At 39.7% G+C, this 18951-nt stretch overlaps 2 protein-coding genes across 6 annotated transcripts in view; one reads left to right on the top strand and one right to left on the bottom strand.

Annotated features, from left to right (window-relative positions):
• The window catches only part of SH3D19 (SH3 domain containing 19), a 163270-nt gene that overhangs the window by 120713 nt on the left and 23606 nt on the right, over positions 1–18951 (bottom strand). The window lies entirely within an intron of this gene.
• Positions 7063–17764, top strand: PRSS48 (serine protease 48). The gene is given in 6 exon segments (XM_079770556.1): positions 7063–7868; positions 8033–8195; positions 12693–12958; positions 13655–13821; positions 16249–16413; positions 16416–17764. Coding segments are annotated over 6 exon segments (999 nt in total). The 5' UTR covers positions 7063–7798; the 3' UTR covers positions 16584–17764.

The raw sequence follows: 18951 nt of genomic DNA, 5'->3' as shown, positions 1-18951 counted from the left end.
CATAATTTTAGAACACTATCACCACCCTATAACATGCAAATGAAGAGAAATTATATTAACCTTTTGCACTCGGATGTCGAATGTGACTTGACACGGTTAGCATCGGTAGCAGCTCTTTTTATACTCTTTGAATGTATCAATAATTTGAAATTTTAAAAAATCCAAATAAATAAGTTTGTATGAAAAGAAACTCCAGTTTTTTATTCTACTGCCGCGCTTTGTAAAATCTGGGGTATTTAAAAAATTAAATCCTGAGTAGAATAAAGGAATTGAGAAAAAAGCGAGTGCAAAGGGTTAAAAGGATTTACTTTTCAGAAATTAATATTATGTTATGCACAAGTGGTATAATTTTCTTATAGTTCATTAAAGCTACCTGTTATTTATGGAAAAAACAAACAATATGATTGTTCTCATTTCCCCATGTTTAGTACTGAGACTTCCATAAGCCTGTACTCTTAATAGCCCCATTGGCAGCAAGCAATAGGAAGCAAATGCTAAAATATGATCCCAATAACCACCCTGCCTCCAGACATAACAGAAATAGCTATTTTTCTTTACTTCATGTTAACCATATTTTCTTACTATGAGATAGTTTTAAAATATTTTCTTTTTCTTAATTTCTTTTTTGAAATTTTTCCAATGTAAGTCTGGAAAAGGTCTAGCTTTTTCTGAAGTGGACAAAGTTGTTTTACCTATAATATTCAGGAATTTAATGCTGAGAATTAAGCCCAGCTGACTAGAAGTTCAGCCAATGTATATTTAGTTAGCATTGAATAGAAATTTCTCTAATTAGGAAGTATTAGTGTCATTTCATTTCTTATCCTTGCTTCAAAGTTCTCCCCATACAATAGGGAACATTAAGTATAAGAATAAACCTAATTTAACAAGAAAATAGTTTTACATGTTCAAACATGCATAATCCAGTCAGTAGCATAATTAGATCTAAGATTAGGAAAAATGGCTTTGGGCATTGAAAATTTCTTCCAATGATAAAGGTCAACAGAAAACAGACTTGGAAAATGGAAAGAGCATTGACTTTGGAACTATAAACATGGGTCCAAATCCCTCTTTCCTCCTTTTCTCCCTCCTCCCTGGTCTGGCAGTCCCCTTGTAAAAACAAAGCAAGACAAAATGCAAACAAAAGACGTCAGTGGAAACTTACTCCCAAGATTTTCTTAAAGTGAATTTATACTGATATAAATTTTTCATTCAGGAACTAAAGCTACAAAATTAAGTTGCTTCCTTGTCAGCTTAATATCCTTGTTGGCCATCTGTTACTTTTCTATCATCTTCTCTAAGACATAAAGTGAGTCTCAAAAACATCTAAGTGCATATTACAAGATGGTTTTGAGTTTTAAGCAGATGCAAAGTTACATGAAAGACTGACTATAAAGCACTAAAGGATATATAAATCTTGGTCTGACAAGAATGAATGCACAATAAAGGAATCCAAAACACACATATACTCACACATATATTCAGAGTCTGTACACATCCTTTGTCCTAGATATATACTGATTATATCCATAAAATTTAGAACAATTTTCTTTTTAAAAAATATATTTTTATTGATTTCAGAGAGGAAGGGAAAGGAAGAGAGAGATAGAAACATCAATGATGAGAAAGAATCATTGATTGGCTGCCTCCTGCAGGATTGGCGATGGAGTCTGCAACCTGGGCATGTGCCCTGACTGGGAATCGAACTGTGACCTCCTGGTTCATAGGTTGACACTCAACCACTGAGCCACCACGGCCGGGCTAGAACTATTTTCTTAATTAAGTAAAAGAAAAGGAATTTTATTTAGCTCTTCTATTTTCACACCTAAGACTTGTTTCCCCAAATATTTCTCTTAAAAAACTATTAGAAACTATTAGAAAGTTATCAAGTCATCAATAATAAATGTGACTTTTAACAGGAGGGAAATTGAAAATATCCTATATAGAATAAGCATGAGAAAATTAAAAAGTAGTACTAAATCTGTACTACTACATTTTAAATATGTACTATTACAGGTCTCTCCTTCCAAAAAAGGTCACAGTTTAAAGATCTGAAAACCTATTAATAAAAAAAATTTAGAAACATTTCCGGCAACAGAAATCCTTTTATTTCGATGACTTCCATTACTGTCCAGCCCTGCCTCCACCCACTTCATCATACCCACTTCAGAACACCTCAGCCTGGTTATAGCCAACCCTCTGCCCTGCTCTACGCCTCCACCTGTGCTGCTTGTGAACACTGCCTGTGAACACACTTCAATGCCAATTTCACTTTAAATGCTAGTGGATACTTTCTGCTGCCCAGCAGTCACACTGTCATGTCTCTGGTCCATTCATCTCCCACACTCATACATCACTAGTTCACTCTGAAGTCCTCAACACTTCCCTTCCCATTCCTACTTTTGGTAGATGATTCCTATTCCTGTGAGGAAATGGAAACAACCAGCAGAGAACTTCTACCACCACATCTCCTATCAACTGGCATCTAAGTCCACATACTTGCTTTTGCTCCTGTTGTATGTAACACCTGTCTGTGCTCCATTCTAAGCATCCTCACCCCTCAACCAATGAGTTAGGTTCAGTTCCCTCCTGTCTGCTCAAGGACACCACTGTAGCAATTCTCCAGCTTTCTCTTCTGCATCATCAGCTTCTCCCTCTTTACTGGGTAATCCATCAGCACACAAACATGATGTAATTTCTCCCATCTTAAAACAAAACTAGAAAAAAAAATTTTTGTGCACCGGGCCACTAGTATATTTTATAAAACGTTAAAGTAAACGTGGTGATAGTGTTCTAAAATCATGGTGATGGTGACTGCACCAGGGTCTTCTGCCAGCTATTTCTCAACTTCCCTTAACAGCAAAACTACTTTTAAAAACTGCCTATATTTGCTATCTCCAATTACTCCCTTCTTCCTCTTGAATCCATTCCATGATGCTAAGTCCGATGGTCAATTCGTTTTCTCCAGCATTTGGCAGCCAAGCACTTCCTCCTTGAGACACTTCCTCTACTTGGCTTCCAGAATACTCCTATCAGTTCTCTGCCTACCTCACTGCTGTCCTCTCAGTCTCTTACTGATTCCTGTTTATCTCATTTCAGCTTTGGTGTGGTCAATCCTTAAAACTCAAAGTGGGCTTTGTTTATATTCATGCCCTAGGTGACCTTATCTCATGGCTTTAAATACTATGACATGCCAGTGACACCCTAATCTAGCCCTTCAGTTTGTGGCAATCTCCTGATTCCAGATTCATATATTCAACGGCCTACTGGACATCTCTTGTAGGACATCTATCAAGCATCTTAAGCTTAATATGGCTATAAATGAATTTCTCATCAATCCTCCGCCCCAAACCTGCTCCTCTTCCAGTGTGCTTCATCTCAGTAAATGGTAATTCCACACTTCCAGGGCTCAGTGGTTGAACCTCGACCTATGAACCAGGAGGTTACAGTTTGATTCTCGGTCAGGGCACATGCCTGGGTTGCAGGCTTGATCCCCATTGTGGGGCATGCAGGAGGCAGCTGATCAATGATTCTCTCTCATCATTAATGTTTCTATGTCTCTCTCCCTCTCCCTTCCCTTCTGAAATCAATAAAACTATACTAATAATTTAAAAAACTCCTTAAAGTCACTCTCTCATACCTTCAACCAACCCATTAGCAAGTCCCATTGGCTCTATCTTTAAATGCCATCAGAGTCTGCCACTTCTTACCACATCTGAGCAAGGAACTGGTGTCTTAGTTACTTCCAATAAAGTTTATTTCTAACTAAATTGGAACCAAAACAAAAAAATCTATACTAATAAAAGGGTAATATACTAATTAGACCAGGCGACCTTCCGGGAGACCTTCCAGACAAAGCCATGGTGGCGGGGCCAAGGCAGAGGCGGTTAGGGGCGATTAAGGCCAGGAGGGCAGGAGGGGAGGGCAGTTGGGGGTGATCAGGCCAGCGGGGGGGAAGGGGGGAAGTTGGGGGCAATCAGGCCACCAGAGGGGGCATTTGGGGGCGAGAAGGCCGGAGGGGGTGGCAGTTGGGGGCGAGAAGGCTGGCGGGGAGGGGGGGGCGGCAATTGGGGGCAAGAAGGCCGGCAGGTGAGCAGTTAGGAGCCAGCGGGATCGGGCCTAAACCAGCAGTCGGACATCCCCCAAGGGGTCCCAGATTGGAGAGGGTGCAGGCCGGGCTGAGGGACATTCCCCGCCCCATGCATGAATTTTGTGCACCGGGCCACTAGTATATTTTATAAAACGTTAAACAAAAGAAGAGATTATATAAAAAATCCAACTAATATGTAAAGAATATTGATCAGTGACTTCAGACTTATCTAGAAATATAAAAGTCCTAAGATATAGGACAACCACAGACTCTCAGAGTGACAAGAGTACCTGGTCAAATTTTTGTTCCTTTGATAAATCAACAGAACTTTGATGTCTTTGCAAATGTAACTAAATAGTTAAAATGGCCTGAATGCTATAAGTTAATTGGAATACCCACATAGATTGTACTAGGAATAAACCTTTTTCTTCAATTAAATGAGCAGGTCAAAAATCACAGGTTGCAATATTAATTTCAGAAAAAAAATTGGTGAAAAGTACTAAGAGAATCATTATATATAATAAAAAGCAGTGAGAGATAGAAACATAACCAGAATGAATGTATAAGCCACACACACACAAATAGGTTGCATAAAAGAAGAACCATTAAAAAATGTATGGAGGAGGCGGGGGTCGACCAGATGTCCCAGCCCGGACTTGGTTTCTGGCAGTGATTAGAGTGATTGGGTTGACCAGTTGTCTGTGCAGATGAGATGAGCAGTTGAAGACAAGGTGCTGGTGATTGGGTGGAGGCGGGGGTGGGGCCGCAGAGCAAATAAATGCTGCCAGAATTTAAAAAAAAAAAAATGTATGGAGGAGCCCTGGGTGGTTGGCTCAGTTGATGGAGCATCATCCCATACACCAAAAGGTTTCAGGTTTGATCCCCGATTGCTTGTAACTGAACAAACCTTATCAAAACAACTACATTTTCCGTGACTCTTATTTTTTAATTATTCATGTGTATCTTTCAAACCTCCCAGTATTTTAAGCTACAAGAGAACAATAAGATGATTTAAGACTTCAATCAATTTGCCTCCACAGACCTAGTACCCTACAAACAATTGATACAGAAAACAGAAAAGGCACAAAGAGGAATTCTGTAGTCCATCCTGTGCTGCACCACCTACATCCTCCTTCAGAACTGAAGCATTCATTCTCCTAGCAACCAGGAATGTTGGCTGCTGACAGTTCACAGCAAAGATTCTAAGAAATGCCAACAGAGCCACCTCACCCAAGGTAATGCCCCCTACCCCCTCCTTGGAGGCAGCCTGCATTCAATCATGCAGAAGTCCCAGTGCCCAGACTTCTTGTCTCAGTTCAGGACATCTTTGAAGGGCCACCCCCAGCTCCAGAGAAACTTGTGGAATGAGCTGAGGCCTTTTAAGAAAATGCCTTAGAGTTAAACTCTACTTCTGTCCAATCCTGCTTCCACCTCCCCTTGAGGTGGTGATTCTGAGACCACTCCCAAATAAACTTCTTGCACATAAATCTCTGCCTTAAAGTTTATTTTCCAGAAAATTTGACTTGTAGTATATTTTAAGGCTAATACTGTATCAGAGAGGGGAAAAAATTAGGAAAAATTAGCCAGGTGCTGGGTTTTCTTTTTACCATGTCTTTCTTTTGAAGAATTCTGCCCATTTTCCATTTTTGTTGCTAGAGAAAAGGGTCCTGTTCTTTCCAGTGGCCTCCAACTTACAGGGGCAGGTAGCTACTGCAACCACTCTCCCCCACCCAGCAGGCACCCTGCCCTCCCTACACAGCAAGGGGCACCTCAAGCCCCAGCTCCCCACCCTGGGTCCTTCCTGCTGCTGCACTTCTAAAATCTGGTCCCTTCAGTGCCTGGCTCTGGGTGAAGACCAAAGGAGAGGAAGGGGTGTAGCAGAGGAATCCATCTAGGAGAAGCTGATCCTGCCTCTTCCTCTGGCTGCTCCCCAGCTGGGCTCTGCCTGGAAGCCTGAGTCCAGGAAGCAGGAAGTGCTGATTCTGAGGACAGAGACATGAACCCTGCTGGCAGTGTCTTCCTGCTGTTCCTTGTGCTGGGTGAGACTCAGATGGGCTGGGAAGGTGAGGAGAGGTTTTTTGGCTCAAGAAGTTATGGTGTGGAATAAGATGACATGTCACCCAATAGGATCTTACTTATAATAGTGTGCCCTGAGAAAGTCCTGAGAGGATACTATATGCCAGGCATCTTTCTAAGTATCTTAGATACAGTAGTAAACAAAACAGAGATCCCTTCCCTCATGGGGCTTATAAACAATGAACATATTGAATATGTAAATTATATAGCACTTTAGAAAGTAATAAATGCTATGAGAGGAAGGGGCATCAGGAGTACAGGGACTGGAGGCATGTTGTAATTTTAAATAGGGGAGTCAAGGAAGGTTTCATTAAGGGCATGGAGTGGGGTGGGGAATCAGGTGGAGGGGAACTATGGGGGGAAAAAAGAGGAACACCTGTAATAATCTGAACAATAAAGATTTATTTAAAAAAAATAAAAAATAAAGGGAAAAAAAGGCAGATTATCATCAGCAACATTTGCATTTACCAAAAAGAGGGTAAGAAATTTTCACAGGCAAGTACTAGTAAATAAAAGCAAATAATTTCCTCAAAAAAAACCCCACAAAAAACAGAACTGAGTTTGTCTTTCTCAGTTTGGCTTATTTCACAGAGAAGGACAAATATCACATGATCTCACTTATTTGTGGATCTAATGAACAAAATGAATTGAGGGGGGGTTAGAGATCAACCAAAGGACTTGTATGCATGCATATTAGCATAACCAGTGGACACAGACACTGGGGTGGTGGGGGCTTGCCCTCGAGGGTGAGGGTGGCCGGGGGGGGTCAATGGAGGGGGGGAGAAGGAGACATATGTAAAACTTTAAACGAGAGAGAGAAAGAGAGAGAGAGAGAGAGAGAGAGAGAGAGAGAGAGAGAGAGAGTTAGTTGACCAACAAAATAAGACCCGAAGCATGGAGGCATGGAACAGACTGACGTACCTTGATGTGGAGGTGGGGGGACAAGAAGAGATAAACCAAAGAATATATGCACAGGCCAGGGACATAGGCAATAGAGTAGTGAACACCTGGGGGTGTGGGTAGGGCCTGGGAGGAGGGGGGGAATGGGAGATAACTGTAATACTATCAACAATAAAAAATATATTAAAAAAAAAAAAAAGAGGGACTCACTTGAACAAAGATTTGAAGGAGACAACTGATTTAGTTAAGAGGATCTAGGAAAAGAGCATTTCAAGCCTAGGGAACTGGAAGTGTAAATGCTGTTAAGTGATTTCAGCATAAGCCTGTTCATTTATTTTTTTGGCCCACAGTGATTTAAAAGCAGGGTAGGCTGAGAGTAGCCAAAAGATAATAGGTAACAAAAAAGAAAGATATACAAATAATGCAAAATGCCAATTTAGTTAAACAGGACAAAAGAAAACAGCTTATAAACCTCAAAAATATCTGAAAGCATCACTGTATGTACAACCTAACATCTTGATATTCCTGATGACAGCCTTGAATCACCAAGTAAAAATTAAATTATGTCCCATGTATGCTGCTAAAGAAGGAAGGTAGGTATGTAAAAATTATCAGGATTTCCCACTAATGGGTAAACATTTATAAAATTTTTGCCTTTAACACCAACCTGAGGGATTTAGTATGTGGAAAGCCTCTCTGTTCAGTGAATTTTAGATACTGTGTTATCATATATTAATGATATGGTGTGTGCCTATCTTAGGGTCTTGGCCATGCTCTTCTCCCAAAAAGAAAGATCTGCAGTCAGGTGAGTGGTCTTCATTTGGGCCCAAAATTGCTGGGTTTGGAACTGAATTAGGATGGCATATGGAGCCTAGGGAGGACACAGATTCTAGGGGTGGGATTTGGAAGATGAGAAAATGGGGACAATGGGACACCCAGACCACATTTTCTTCTCTCTGCTTTCTCTAGTGTGTGGACGTCCTAAATATTCAGGCCGTATTGTGGGTGGCCAGGATGCCATTGAGGGGCACTGGCCTTGGCAGGTCAGCCTGTACTACGGCCAGACTTACATCTGTGGAGGTTCCCTCATCAGCGACAGGTGGATACTGACAGCAGCACACTGCCTAGAAAGGTGAGTTCTAGGCTAATGGTTAGCAAAGATAAGAGTCTCAGTAAATATTTGAATTATTTCTTGACTGAACCAATAGACAAATGAAAGTGGCGAGATGAGTAAGGAGGAGGAAACCCTAGGTACCTTGGACTAGGGACAGGACAAAGAGGTAGAAAAAGAAATTATGAAAATAGACACTGTATTAGAAACTTCTTTTTGGTTGTTAATCCTCACCTGAGGATGTTTTTCCATTGATTTTTAGAGTGAACAGAAGGAAGGGAGATACACAGAGAGAGAGAAACATCGATGTGAGAGAGATACATTGATTGGTTGTACCCTAGTTGCGCCGGGAATAGAACCAGCAACTGAGGCATGGAGCATGTGCCCTTGACCAGAATCAAACCCGTGACCCCTTTGGTCTACAGGCCGATGCTCTTTCTGCTGAGCCAAACTGACTAGGGTGAGAAACGCTTCTTACTTTTTGCCAAATTGCTTGCTAAACACCAGTCAGGGGATTTTGTCTTAAGCTTGGGGGTCATAAACACTGTCTGAGCTTTGAGCAAAATAAGGTGTCATATGAAAAGTAGCCCCTAGGGATTATTTCATGTAAAACTAACATTACTAGCCAATAGCTAGTGAGGACTCCAAGCCTGCCATCATAAATGAGTCTGGAAACATCCTCCCTGAGTCAAACTTTGAGGTTGACTACAGCTCACCTTGATCACAGCCTTGTGAAAGACCTTGAGTCAGAGGCACCCAGTAAGTCACACCTGATTCTTGGCCTATATAAATTGTGAGATAAATATATGTTTGTTTGTTTTTTAAAATTTAATAAATTTTTATTGTTCAGATTACAATTGTTTCTCTTTTTCCCCCCCCCATATCTCCCCACTACCCGGTTCCCACCCCCCCTCTGCCCTTACCTCCCCCCCCCGCTGTTCTTATCCATAGGTGTATGATTTTTGTCCAGTCTTTTCCTGTACCCCCCCACACACCCCTTTCCCCCTGAGAATTATCAATCCACTCCCATTCTATGCCTCTGATTCTATTATGTTCACCAGTTTATTCTGTTCCTCAGATTTTTAATTCACTTGACTTTTAGATTCACTTGTTGATAGATATGTATTTGTTGTTCATAATTTTTATCTTTACTTTTTTCTTCTTTTTCCCCTTTTTAAAGAATACCTTTCAGCATTTCATATAATACTGGTTTGGTGGTGGTGAACTCCTTTAGCTTTTTCTTACCTGTGAAGCTCTTTATCTGACCTTCAATTCTGAATGATAGCTTTGCTGGGTAGAGTAGTCTTGGTTGTAGGTTCTTGCTATTCATCACTTTGAATATTTCTTGCCACTCCTGTCTGGCCTGCATAGTTTCTGTTGAGAAATCAGCTGATAAGCGTATGGGTGCTCCCTTGTAGGTAACTAATTGTTTTTCTCTTGTCGCTTGTAAGATTCTCTCTTTGTCTTTTGCCCTTGGCATTTTAATTATGATGTGTCTTGGTGTGGTCCTTTTTGGATTCCTTTTGTTTGGGGTTCTGTGTGCTTCCTGGACTTGTAAGTCTATTTCTTTCATCAGGTGGGGGAAGTTTTCTATCATTATTTCTTCGAATAGGTTTTCAGCAACTTGCTCTCTCTCTTCTTCTGGTACCCCCATAATTCTGATGTTGGTACGCTTGAAGTTGTCCGAAAGGCTTCTTACACTATCTTTAACTTTCTGAATTCTCTTCTCTTCTTGCTTCTCTGGAGGAGTGTCCTTTGCCTCTTTGCATTCCAAATCTTTGAGTTGATTCTTGTGTTCCTTTAGTCTGCTGTTGGGTGTCTGTATAATATTTTTTATTTCAGTCAGTGTATGTTTAATTTCTAGTTGGTCCTTTTTCATATCCTCAAGGGTCTCATTAAATTTATCTGCCTTTTTCATGAAATTCTTGAAAAACCTTATAACCGTGGTTTTGAACTCTATGTCCATTCATTTGTTCTCCTCCATTTCTTTCGTTTGGGATCTGTTTCCTTGCCGCCTCATTTTCGCTGCTTCCCTGAGTTGGTTGGGTAGCTTTGTGTACTAGGTGTCTTATTGATTCAATGGGTCAGCCTCCCAGTTACCTGAGGTGGACACTCTTGGTGTACCCCTTTGTGTACTGTGTGTATAGTCTTGTTGTAGTTAAGTCTTGATTGTTGTTGGTGTCACTGGGAGGAATTGACCTCCAGGCCAATTGGCTGTGAGGACCCGCTGTGTCTATAAAGGAAGAATTGCTGTGCTGGAGACACGTTTATGGGGCAGGACTTGTTCCAGTAGGGCTTTGGTGCTCACTGAGTCTGCCTCTTGAATGTGTCCCTTATGAGAGTGGTTGAAATCTGGTGTCATCTCACACTGACCACTAGATACATTAGTGTCTGGATCTCCAATGGGGTGCAGGTCAGCTACTGTCTGAGGCCCCCCAGCAGGAGCTACAGCAAGAACTTGTTTCCTCCTCTTTGCTTGGGCGATTTTGGAGCAGTCTGACTGAGCTGCAGTTAATTTGGTTAAGCTGCCACAGAACAGGCCATTTATATGCAAAAGCCGATGTGTGGAGCCTGGTCGGGTTTGTGGAATGTGCGGGGCGGGGCCTCAGGGCGGGGCGGGGTCTCAGTGAGTCACTAGGCTAGAGCGTGGCAAACAGCGATGGCTGCCGTCAGCCGTCTCTGCCTTTCCTCGTTTCCAAGTCCCTGCATCCCGTGCTCCAGCGCAGTAAACACTGATTGCTGGGCGCACCTCTGCAAAAAAGTCACTCTCACTTTCCGACCCAATGGCCGAGAGTCCAGCTTCTCCCCGTAGGTGTCTGGGTCCCCCGCATGTCCCCAGAAACTGGATTTCAGAGTGATAGGGAGCTTGTCTCCCTTCGGGTTGAAGAAAAGCCGCGGGTCCAGTCGCCCGCCACCAGCCCGATTCGCGCGCCTCCGTACCTCAGCTTTTCAGCGTTTGTGCTCCTTTCTCTCCTTAGTTGTAAATCTGCCACTCAGCCAGCTTTCCTGTGGTTCTGGGTGGTAGACATTTTGTCTTTTAGTTGTATTTTTGAAATTGTTGTGGGAGGCGGCAGTTTAGTTGTTTAACTTTGCCGCTATCTTGGTTCCTCCCCTAAATGTATGTTTTAAGCCTCTAAGCTTTGTGGTAACTTGTTATTTGACAATAGATAACTAATATATACAGAAATCAAAACAACATGACTTTTCAACAACACTGCAAGGTTAAAAAATAAATAAATAACTTTAAAATACTGAGAGAAAAATATTTCCAATCTAGAATTCTACCCATATGCAAACCATCAGTCATGTGTGGGACAGAATAAGACATTTTCAAATATACAAAACAGCAAAAATATTACCTCTCATGCACATTTTATCAGGAAGCCAAAGGAAAAAGTGCTTTACCAAAATAAAGGGGGTAGAGGGGGAGATAGGAAAACATGGGATCCAGAAAAAAGATGATACAACATAGAATAGAATCCCAGGAAAACGATAAGGAAAAGTATCAAGATTGAAGCAAGAGGGCAGAGGGAAAAAAAAAAAAAAAGGAGGAGGAGGAGGAATTGATATTAACATACTGAGAAATTTACATTTCAGGCAGAGAGTTTGGGAAATGAATGATGAATTAATGATAGGTAATTAGAAAACTAAAGACAAAGAAGTAAGACTATATTATTAACTCTAGGACAAGCACAAAAATTTTGTAAGAAATGTATTCATAGGATCCAATATGGCCCAGTGGTGAATAATGTTTACAAAGTCACAAAAATATACACATTAAATATGGATCTAACACAAAATCATAATACTTGGTCAGGAAGATGGTGAAAAGAAAGTGGGAGTTGGCAGTGATTGTTGGCTCAATCCTCACCTTTCACAATAGAAATACAGTATTCTATTAAAAAAATTAATAGCAATAAATAGAGTTTCTGGAAAATACTAAGGAAAATATCTAAGAGTTGAAAAGTGATTGTCTTTGGGTAAGGGTTAATTGTGGGCAGTAGGGCAGAGAACTTTTGTATTTATTTATTTAGTACATCTTATAAAATTATTTGACATTTCAAATTACATATATACATATATAAATATATATAACAGGTGATAATACTTTGCTTTAAATTGTTATTAGAAATGAAGGTCTAGTGCTCAGAAATAAAAACTGGCAATAAAAAAGATCAATGACTATTAAGCATACAGGTGATGGCTAAAACCATGGAGAATGGGAGAGGTGAACAAGAGAACCAGAGAGAAAATGCAGGACAAGATGCTGGCCATAAGCATATAATAGGAGACCACAGAAACATTAGACAACAAAAAAAGAGCAATCAGGGAAGGAGGGAGAAAGAAACGCAGACAAACCAACTCTAGTCAAGTTGGAAGCAGCCTGGTTAATTCCGAGTCTGTTACCCTTCTTTCTTAAGGGGTGTTACTGCTTGCTACACCTAGGCAGCTTGTTCTGACCCAGCTGTAACACATATGCATGCTTCACTTTTATTCTCCTCTTTCTCTTCCCCTTAGGACCTGGATACCTTTCATATATTCTGTGTGGCTGGGATCGATTAAAATAGACTATTCAAATAATGGTGTGAGACATCATGTGTTTAAAACAGTTTTCCATCCCCAATCCCAAAATACAACTGCAGACATTGCCTTATTGAAACTGACCTCTAGAGTCACCTTCACTTCTTTTATCCTGCCCATCTGCCTGCCCAATATCACAAAGCAGTTGACAATTCCTGGCTCTTGCTGGGTGACTGGATGGGGACAAGTTAAGGAAAATGAAGGTGAGCATGGGTAGAGAAACGGGTTGTTTTATATGTCACCCTCTTATACCCATTCCAGAACACTCAGATTCTAGATACATTTTTACCAAGGTAAATATTTTTTCAACAAAACCAGATCAACCTATTCATATTATTTATAAGTCTTCAAATAAAATGTAATTTTTGACATTTATATCTCTATTTACTCATATCCTGCCTAGAGTCTAGCTTTAGCTGCAAGAGCAGATACTAAAACACATATTTACCTCTCTGAAACAGGTTAAAAAACTTGATTTAAAGTTCGGAGAGAGTGTAGTGTTTTTTTAATTTGTTTTTAAAGTGTAGTGTCAACTGTTTCCCAGGATGGGGTAAAGACAAGACAGGAAATGATCTGGGAGCAGGAAAGTGGGGAAGGTAAAAGTTTCAGAATATTCACATCCTTCCTTAATCAAAATATATCTGAATTTCTCTTTATTTGGAATGTCAAGAATACCCCACATTGGCACATTAGATAAACCTCAAACAAATAGAAATAATTTTGAATTATCTGTTGTTTTAGATTAAATGTTCCAAAAAAATTCTTCCACTAGCAAATATGATTGGAAAGAGATTATATTCTGCTTTTGGATTCCCATTCAGAAATTTTGTACATCATGACTGAATACCGCCCCTGTACCTTTTCAAATTGCTTTTCCTTTAATTCCTGTCTCTCTACAGGTATTAATTACACTTCCACCCTCCAGGAAGTAGAAATACCCGTCATTGACCGCCAAACTTGTGAATATCTCTACAACCCACTCAGCGTCGTAGCACCAGAATTAGAGACAATCATCAAGGAAGACATGATTTGTGCTGGTGATATTAATAAAAAGGATAGCTGCAAGGTTAGGGTTTACTCTTGAAATTTTTAGCATAAAGTCTTTTTTTTTCTTCTTAATTTATCTTTATTGTTGAATGTATTACAGATAACCCCTTCCCCCTATTGGCCCAATCTAGCTCTCTCTCACCCCCTGCCCCAGCCTTCACCACACTATTGTCTGTGTCCATGGGTTATGCATATAAGTTCTTTGGTTAATTTCTTCTCACCCACCCCTACCTTCCCTCTGAAATTCAGTCTGTTCCTTGTTTATATGTCTCTGGATCTATTTTGTTCAGCAGTTTATTTTGTTCATTAGATTCCTCATATGAGTGAGATCCTGTGGTGATACTTGTCTTTCTCTGACAGGCTTATTTTGCTTACCATAATACTTCCCAGGTCTTAATGTAGATCTAGGTATTTCTATCTGTAAACAACAGTGGATTAGGAATCAGGAGATAAGAGTTCTGACAATAATTCTTGTGTTAGTCTGGACAAATCACTTAACCTTTTTCTAGGAATTTAATCTCTTCAACTGTTGATTTAGAGCATCTCTAACCATTGGTCACTGGGTTTTTACAAACTCGTAAATTTTTCTAAATATATTAAGAGGTTGATACAGAATTGCCAACTTTTTTATTTTTTCAAGTAATAAAATTTCATCTGACATTTAAAAGATGTTATTCCTCTGTCTCCTGATCATAACTGTCTGATGAAAAATTAGCCATCAGTTGTGTCTTCCTCTTCTGAGTGGGACATGTTTTGCTCTGGTTGCTTTCAATTTTCCTTCATATTTGTTTGTCAGGATTGTGATGTGCTATGTATGGTTTTTGTTGTATTTATCCTGTTTGGCATTTGTTGAGGTTTGTGTGTTTGTTTTTTTATCTTGTTTTTATTTTTCATCAAAACTTGAAAAGTTTTCATTCATGATTTCTTCAAATATTATTCTACCTCATTTCCCTTTTTTCCTCTTCTAATTAAAACCACAAATTTATAAATTTCACTTTTTGATATTTTCACACAGATCCCTGAACCTGTTCATTTTATTTTTCTCCTTTTCAGTTCTTTAGATACTTTTAAATTAATCCATATTCAAGATCATTGTCTCTTTCCCCTGTCACCTATATTTTCCTGTTAAGTTCATCTAGTGAAATTTTTCAAATATTTTATTTTTCAGTTCTAAAATGACCATTTAACCTCCCTCCCCCCCCCCTCATATGCACAGGTGAGCACACACACATACACACACTACATTTTCTATATCTCTACCAAGATTTTCTATCTGTATATTCATTATGCAAATCAAACAATGAGACATGGCTTCACATTCACTCAGATGGCTACAATCAAGATAGATAATGACAAGAGTTGATAAGAATCTGGAAAAATTGGAACCTTCATACACCTAGTAAAATGGTGCAGCTGCTTTGGAAAATTGTCTAGTAGTTCCTCAAAAGGTTAAATATAGAGTTACCACATGACCCAGGAATTCCACTCCTAGGTATACACACAAGAGAAATAAAAATATGTCTATAAAAAACTTGTAAATAAATGTTCATAATAGCATTATTCATATTAGCCAAAAAGTGAAACAACTCTAATGTCTACCAACTGATGACTAGATAAACAAAATGTGGTATATCTATATAATGGGATATTATTCAGCCATTAAAAGGAATGGAGTACAAATACTTGCTACAACATAGATGAACCTTAAAAAGAATATGCCTAATGAAAGAAACCAGACACGAAAGGTCACATATTATATTATTCCATTTATACAAAATGTTCAGAATGTGAAAATCCATAAGGCACAAAGTAGATTACTGGTGTTGGTCTAGGGCTGGGAGAAGTGAGAGGAAATGAGGATGACTGCTGATGGGTATAGGGTTTCTTTTGGAGGTGATGAAAATATTCTAAAATGTGTCATGGTGATTGTTGAACAACATTGTAAATATACTAAAAACCACTGACTTGTATACTTTAAATAGGTGAATTGTATGGTTGTGAATTATAACAATAAGGCTGTTACAAAAAGGAAAAGCAAGATTAAAGACATATTACCAACTATTTACTTATCACTATTGTTTTGTAAAAGAATGGACTGACACTAAAAAAGGCAATAAGAACCTAAGAACATAACAATAAGGGCAGTACATTAAATTAAATAACTTTAGTGAAAAAACTCATCACATGAGTTTCTTTTTTTTTTTTACCACAAATGAATATTTTGAAACTACTGATATATTTAGCTAAGATCTCTGCCAATTTCAAATTCTATAATTCTAGAATTTCTGTGATCTCCTGCCTAACGCTGTGGGACGTCCAGCTCCCTCTAGAGTTCTGTAGCTCCACAGCCTCCACTGCCTCATTCTAAGGAACTCTCCACCTCTTGTGACCACATTCCTATTCATGGTCTTTTTCATTATGCTCATGACCTTTATCTCTTCCTTAGGGTGATTCCGGAGGGCCTCTGTCATGTCATATTGATGGTGTATGGACCCAGATAGGGCTGGTAAGCTGGGGATTAGGATGTGCTAAATCTCTTCCTGGAGTCTACACCAATGTGATCTACTATCAAAAATGGATCAAAGCCACTATCTCAAGAGCTGAGGTTTGGGGGCCAACAATCTGGACTTATCTGATTTATTGTTCCCTATTTTGCTGTTCTCTTTGGCTCTCTTGGGACCCTCCTATGCCTTTGGGCTTAACATCTTACCAGGAGAGTACACAGTGAAGCTAAAGCCACTGATGAAGTACAGGGCTAGGAAGAGAAAGCATGGAGAATAAGTCCCAGTACAGAGAATGCACAGAACAGTCACTGGGAACTCTGGATAACTTTATTAAAATGATTAGAAATAATTCTGTTTTTGAAGTTCTTGATTCTGAAGTATGGTTTAGCGGTTCGAATGTGAACAGCTGAGAAATAAGGTTGCTACTCTGTGCATGGCATTCTTTGTTCCTATGCATCTTGCAAGGCAAGAAGGATGGCTTCTATGAATAAGTATTTATGGAAACAAATTAAATGGCTACTGGAGAAGCAGGCAAAAAAAAAAAAAAAAAGTATGTGTGAAGGCAAAAGGGAAAGTCCTCAAGGAAATAAATTAAGGTTTTACTTCCTGCCCATGGGCTGCATTATGAGCTTCTTAGTGGGTCTATTATTTCTTATCTCCTCTACTGACCTATGTTTCCCCTCTGTAGCAAGGGGTCTAGTAAGAAATACATTTAGGTGGTTCAGCTCTGGAATTTTTAGAAATTTTTACTCTTTGAAATACCAATGTAACATACTGCCAAAAATGGATTAATGCCATGATTACAAGAGCTGAAATCTTGGGTTTCAAAAATCTGGACTGATCCAGGTAAATATCAATTGTATAGTAAAGTAATTTAAATGTTTATAAAAAATATTTTATTCCTTATTTAACTAGCATGCTTCTTTTGTTAAACAATCACATGACTTATACTATGTCCTTCTCTGCCTAGGCTTCCAGGAGATCAGAGCTAAGTTTTAAACTTAAGCTCAGTCATCATTTTTATCCTAGATTATCTGGTATAATTTCATTCATACCCCTTTTTACTTAAAGCATCAATTTCTCATTTGAATAAACTTAAATTTTATCACATCTGTATAAGTTAACTTTTAAAAATAATTTTTGGGATAAATAAATACATTTAATAAGAAGTGAGTGTAGGTTTGGAAACATAAAATCCTTTCTAACCCCTACCCTCACCTCTCATCTGGTCTGCCACAACAGCCTGCTAACTGGAAGTCACACCTCCTTTCCCTCACTTATACCTATGCTTAATTCCATTTATTCTTTACAGTATTCAGACTGTTTTTAAAATAAAGGTATGTTTTTATACTTTTCTCCCCCTTTCCCCTGCTTACAGCACTTGAACTGCATCCATGCCACTGCTCCTTAACAAGACCCACCAAACCCTGTAGCATTTGATCCCAGACTGCCTCTTCAGCCTCATTCAGCATCATTCCATCCTGCTCTATATGCTTTCACTCCTTCAAATACTCCAAGCTCCCTCTTGGCGCTGGACTTTTTAAAAAATATATATTTTTATTGATTTCAGAGAGGAAGGGGGAGGGAAAGAGATAGAAACATCAATGATGAGAAAGAATCATTGACAGGCTGCCTCCTGCATGCCCCCTACTGGGGATCCAGCCCACAACCTGGGCATGTGCCCGTGATTAGAATGAAACTCAGGACCCTTCAGTCTGCAGGCGGATGCTCTATCCACTAAGTCAAAGCAGCCAGGGCAGCGCTGGACTTTTGCATCTGATAGTCTCTCTTTCCTGCTGCCTTTGCCTACTTAATTCTTACTGTGCCTTCAGATCTCATTTCACCCTTCACTTCCTCAAGGAGGCTGTCCCTGCTCTCCTGACCAGAACAAATTCCCCTAATATATATTCTCATGGCATTATAGAGCCCTCCTTCATAGGACTCAACATAGCTTTAACATTTGTTTGTATAATCTTTTACTTAATGTATGTCTGTCTTACCAAAATCTATGGTCCATGAGAGGAAGAAATTTGTTTTTGCCAATCACTATATCCCAGTCTTAATAAATATTTGCTAAATGAATGAGTGAATGAATGAATAACACTCAAACCTCTTTGTCTCCCCAACTGAGAACCTGGGGGTTTTATTTATTGGAGGTGACCCAGAACCTGGCATAGTGTCTTATACAGTAGGTTTTCAAATATTAGTTAAATTAAAAAATGGGAAAAAAAGAATGTTTCGGCCTGTTCTCTCCAACCATAATAAACAAATGAGAGAAAAGAGTACAAAAAGCAAGTAAATGGAAAGGTTTCTCAGAAGCAAGAATTGATGTTAAGCAAGCTCTAGAACAGGGGTCCTCAAACTATGGCCCGCGGGCCACATGCGGCCCGCCGAGGACATTTATCCGGCCTGCCGCCGGGTGTTTTTGCCGCCGCTGCCTGTCCTGCTTAGCAGCCGACTCGGCCCGGGCCCGCAGTGCGCATGTGTGGAATGTGCGCCGCACTCTCCGACTCCCCTCCTTCTCTCTGAGGGACAGTGAACTGGCCCCCCGTTTAAAAAGTTTGAGGACCCTGCTCTAGAATGACATAGAGGGCAAAGCAAAATGGCAACTGAGAGAAAGAACAAGAGAAAGAAAGGGGGGGTGA

Source organism: Cnephaeus nilssonii (genome assembly GCF_951640355.1).
Source record: "Cnephaeus nilssonii genome assembly, chromosome: 5".
Taxonomy (NCBI): domain Eukaryota; kingdom Metazoa; phylum Chordata; class Mammalia; order Chiroptera; family Vespertilionidae; genus Cnephaeus; species Cnephaeus nilssonii.
The sequence above is the reverse complement of the archived record's forward strand: the minus strand, read 5'-3'. Positions and strand labels throughout refer to the sequence as shown.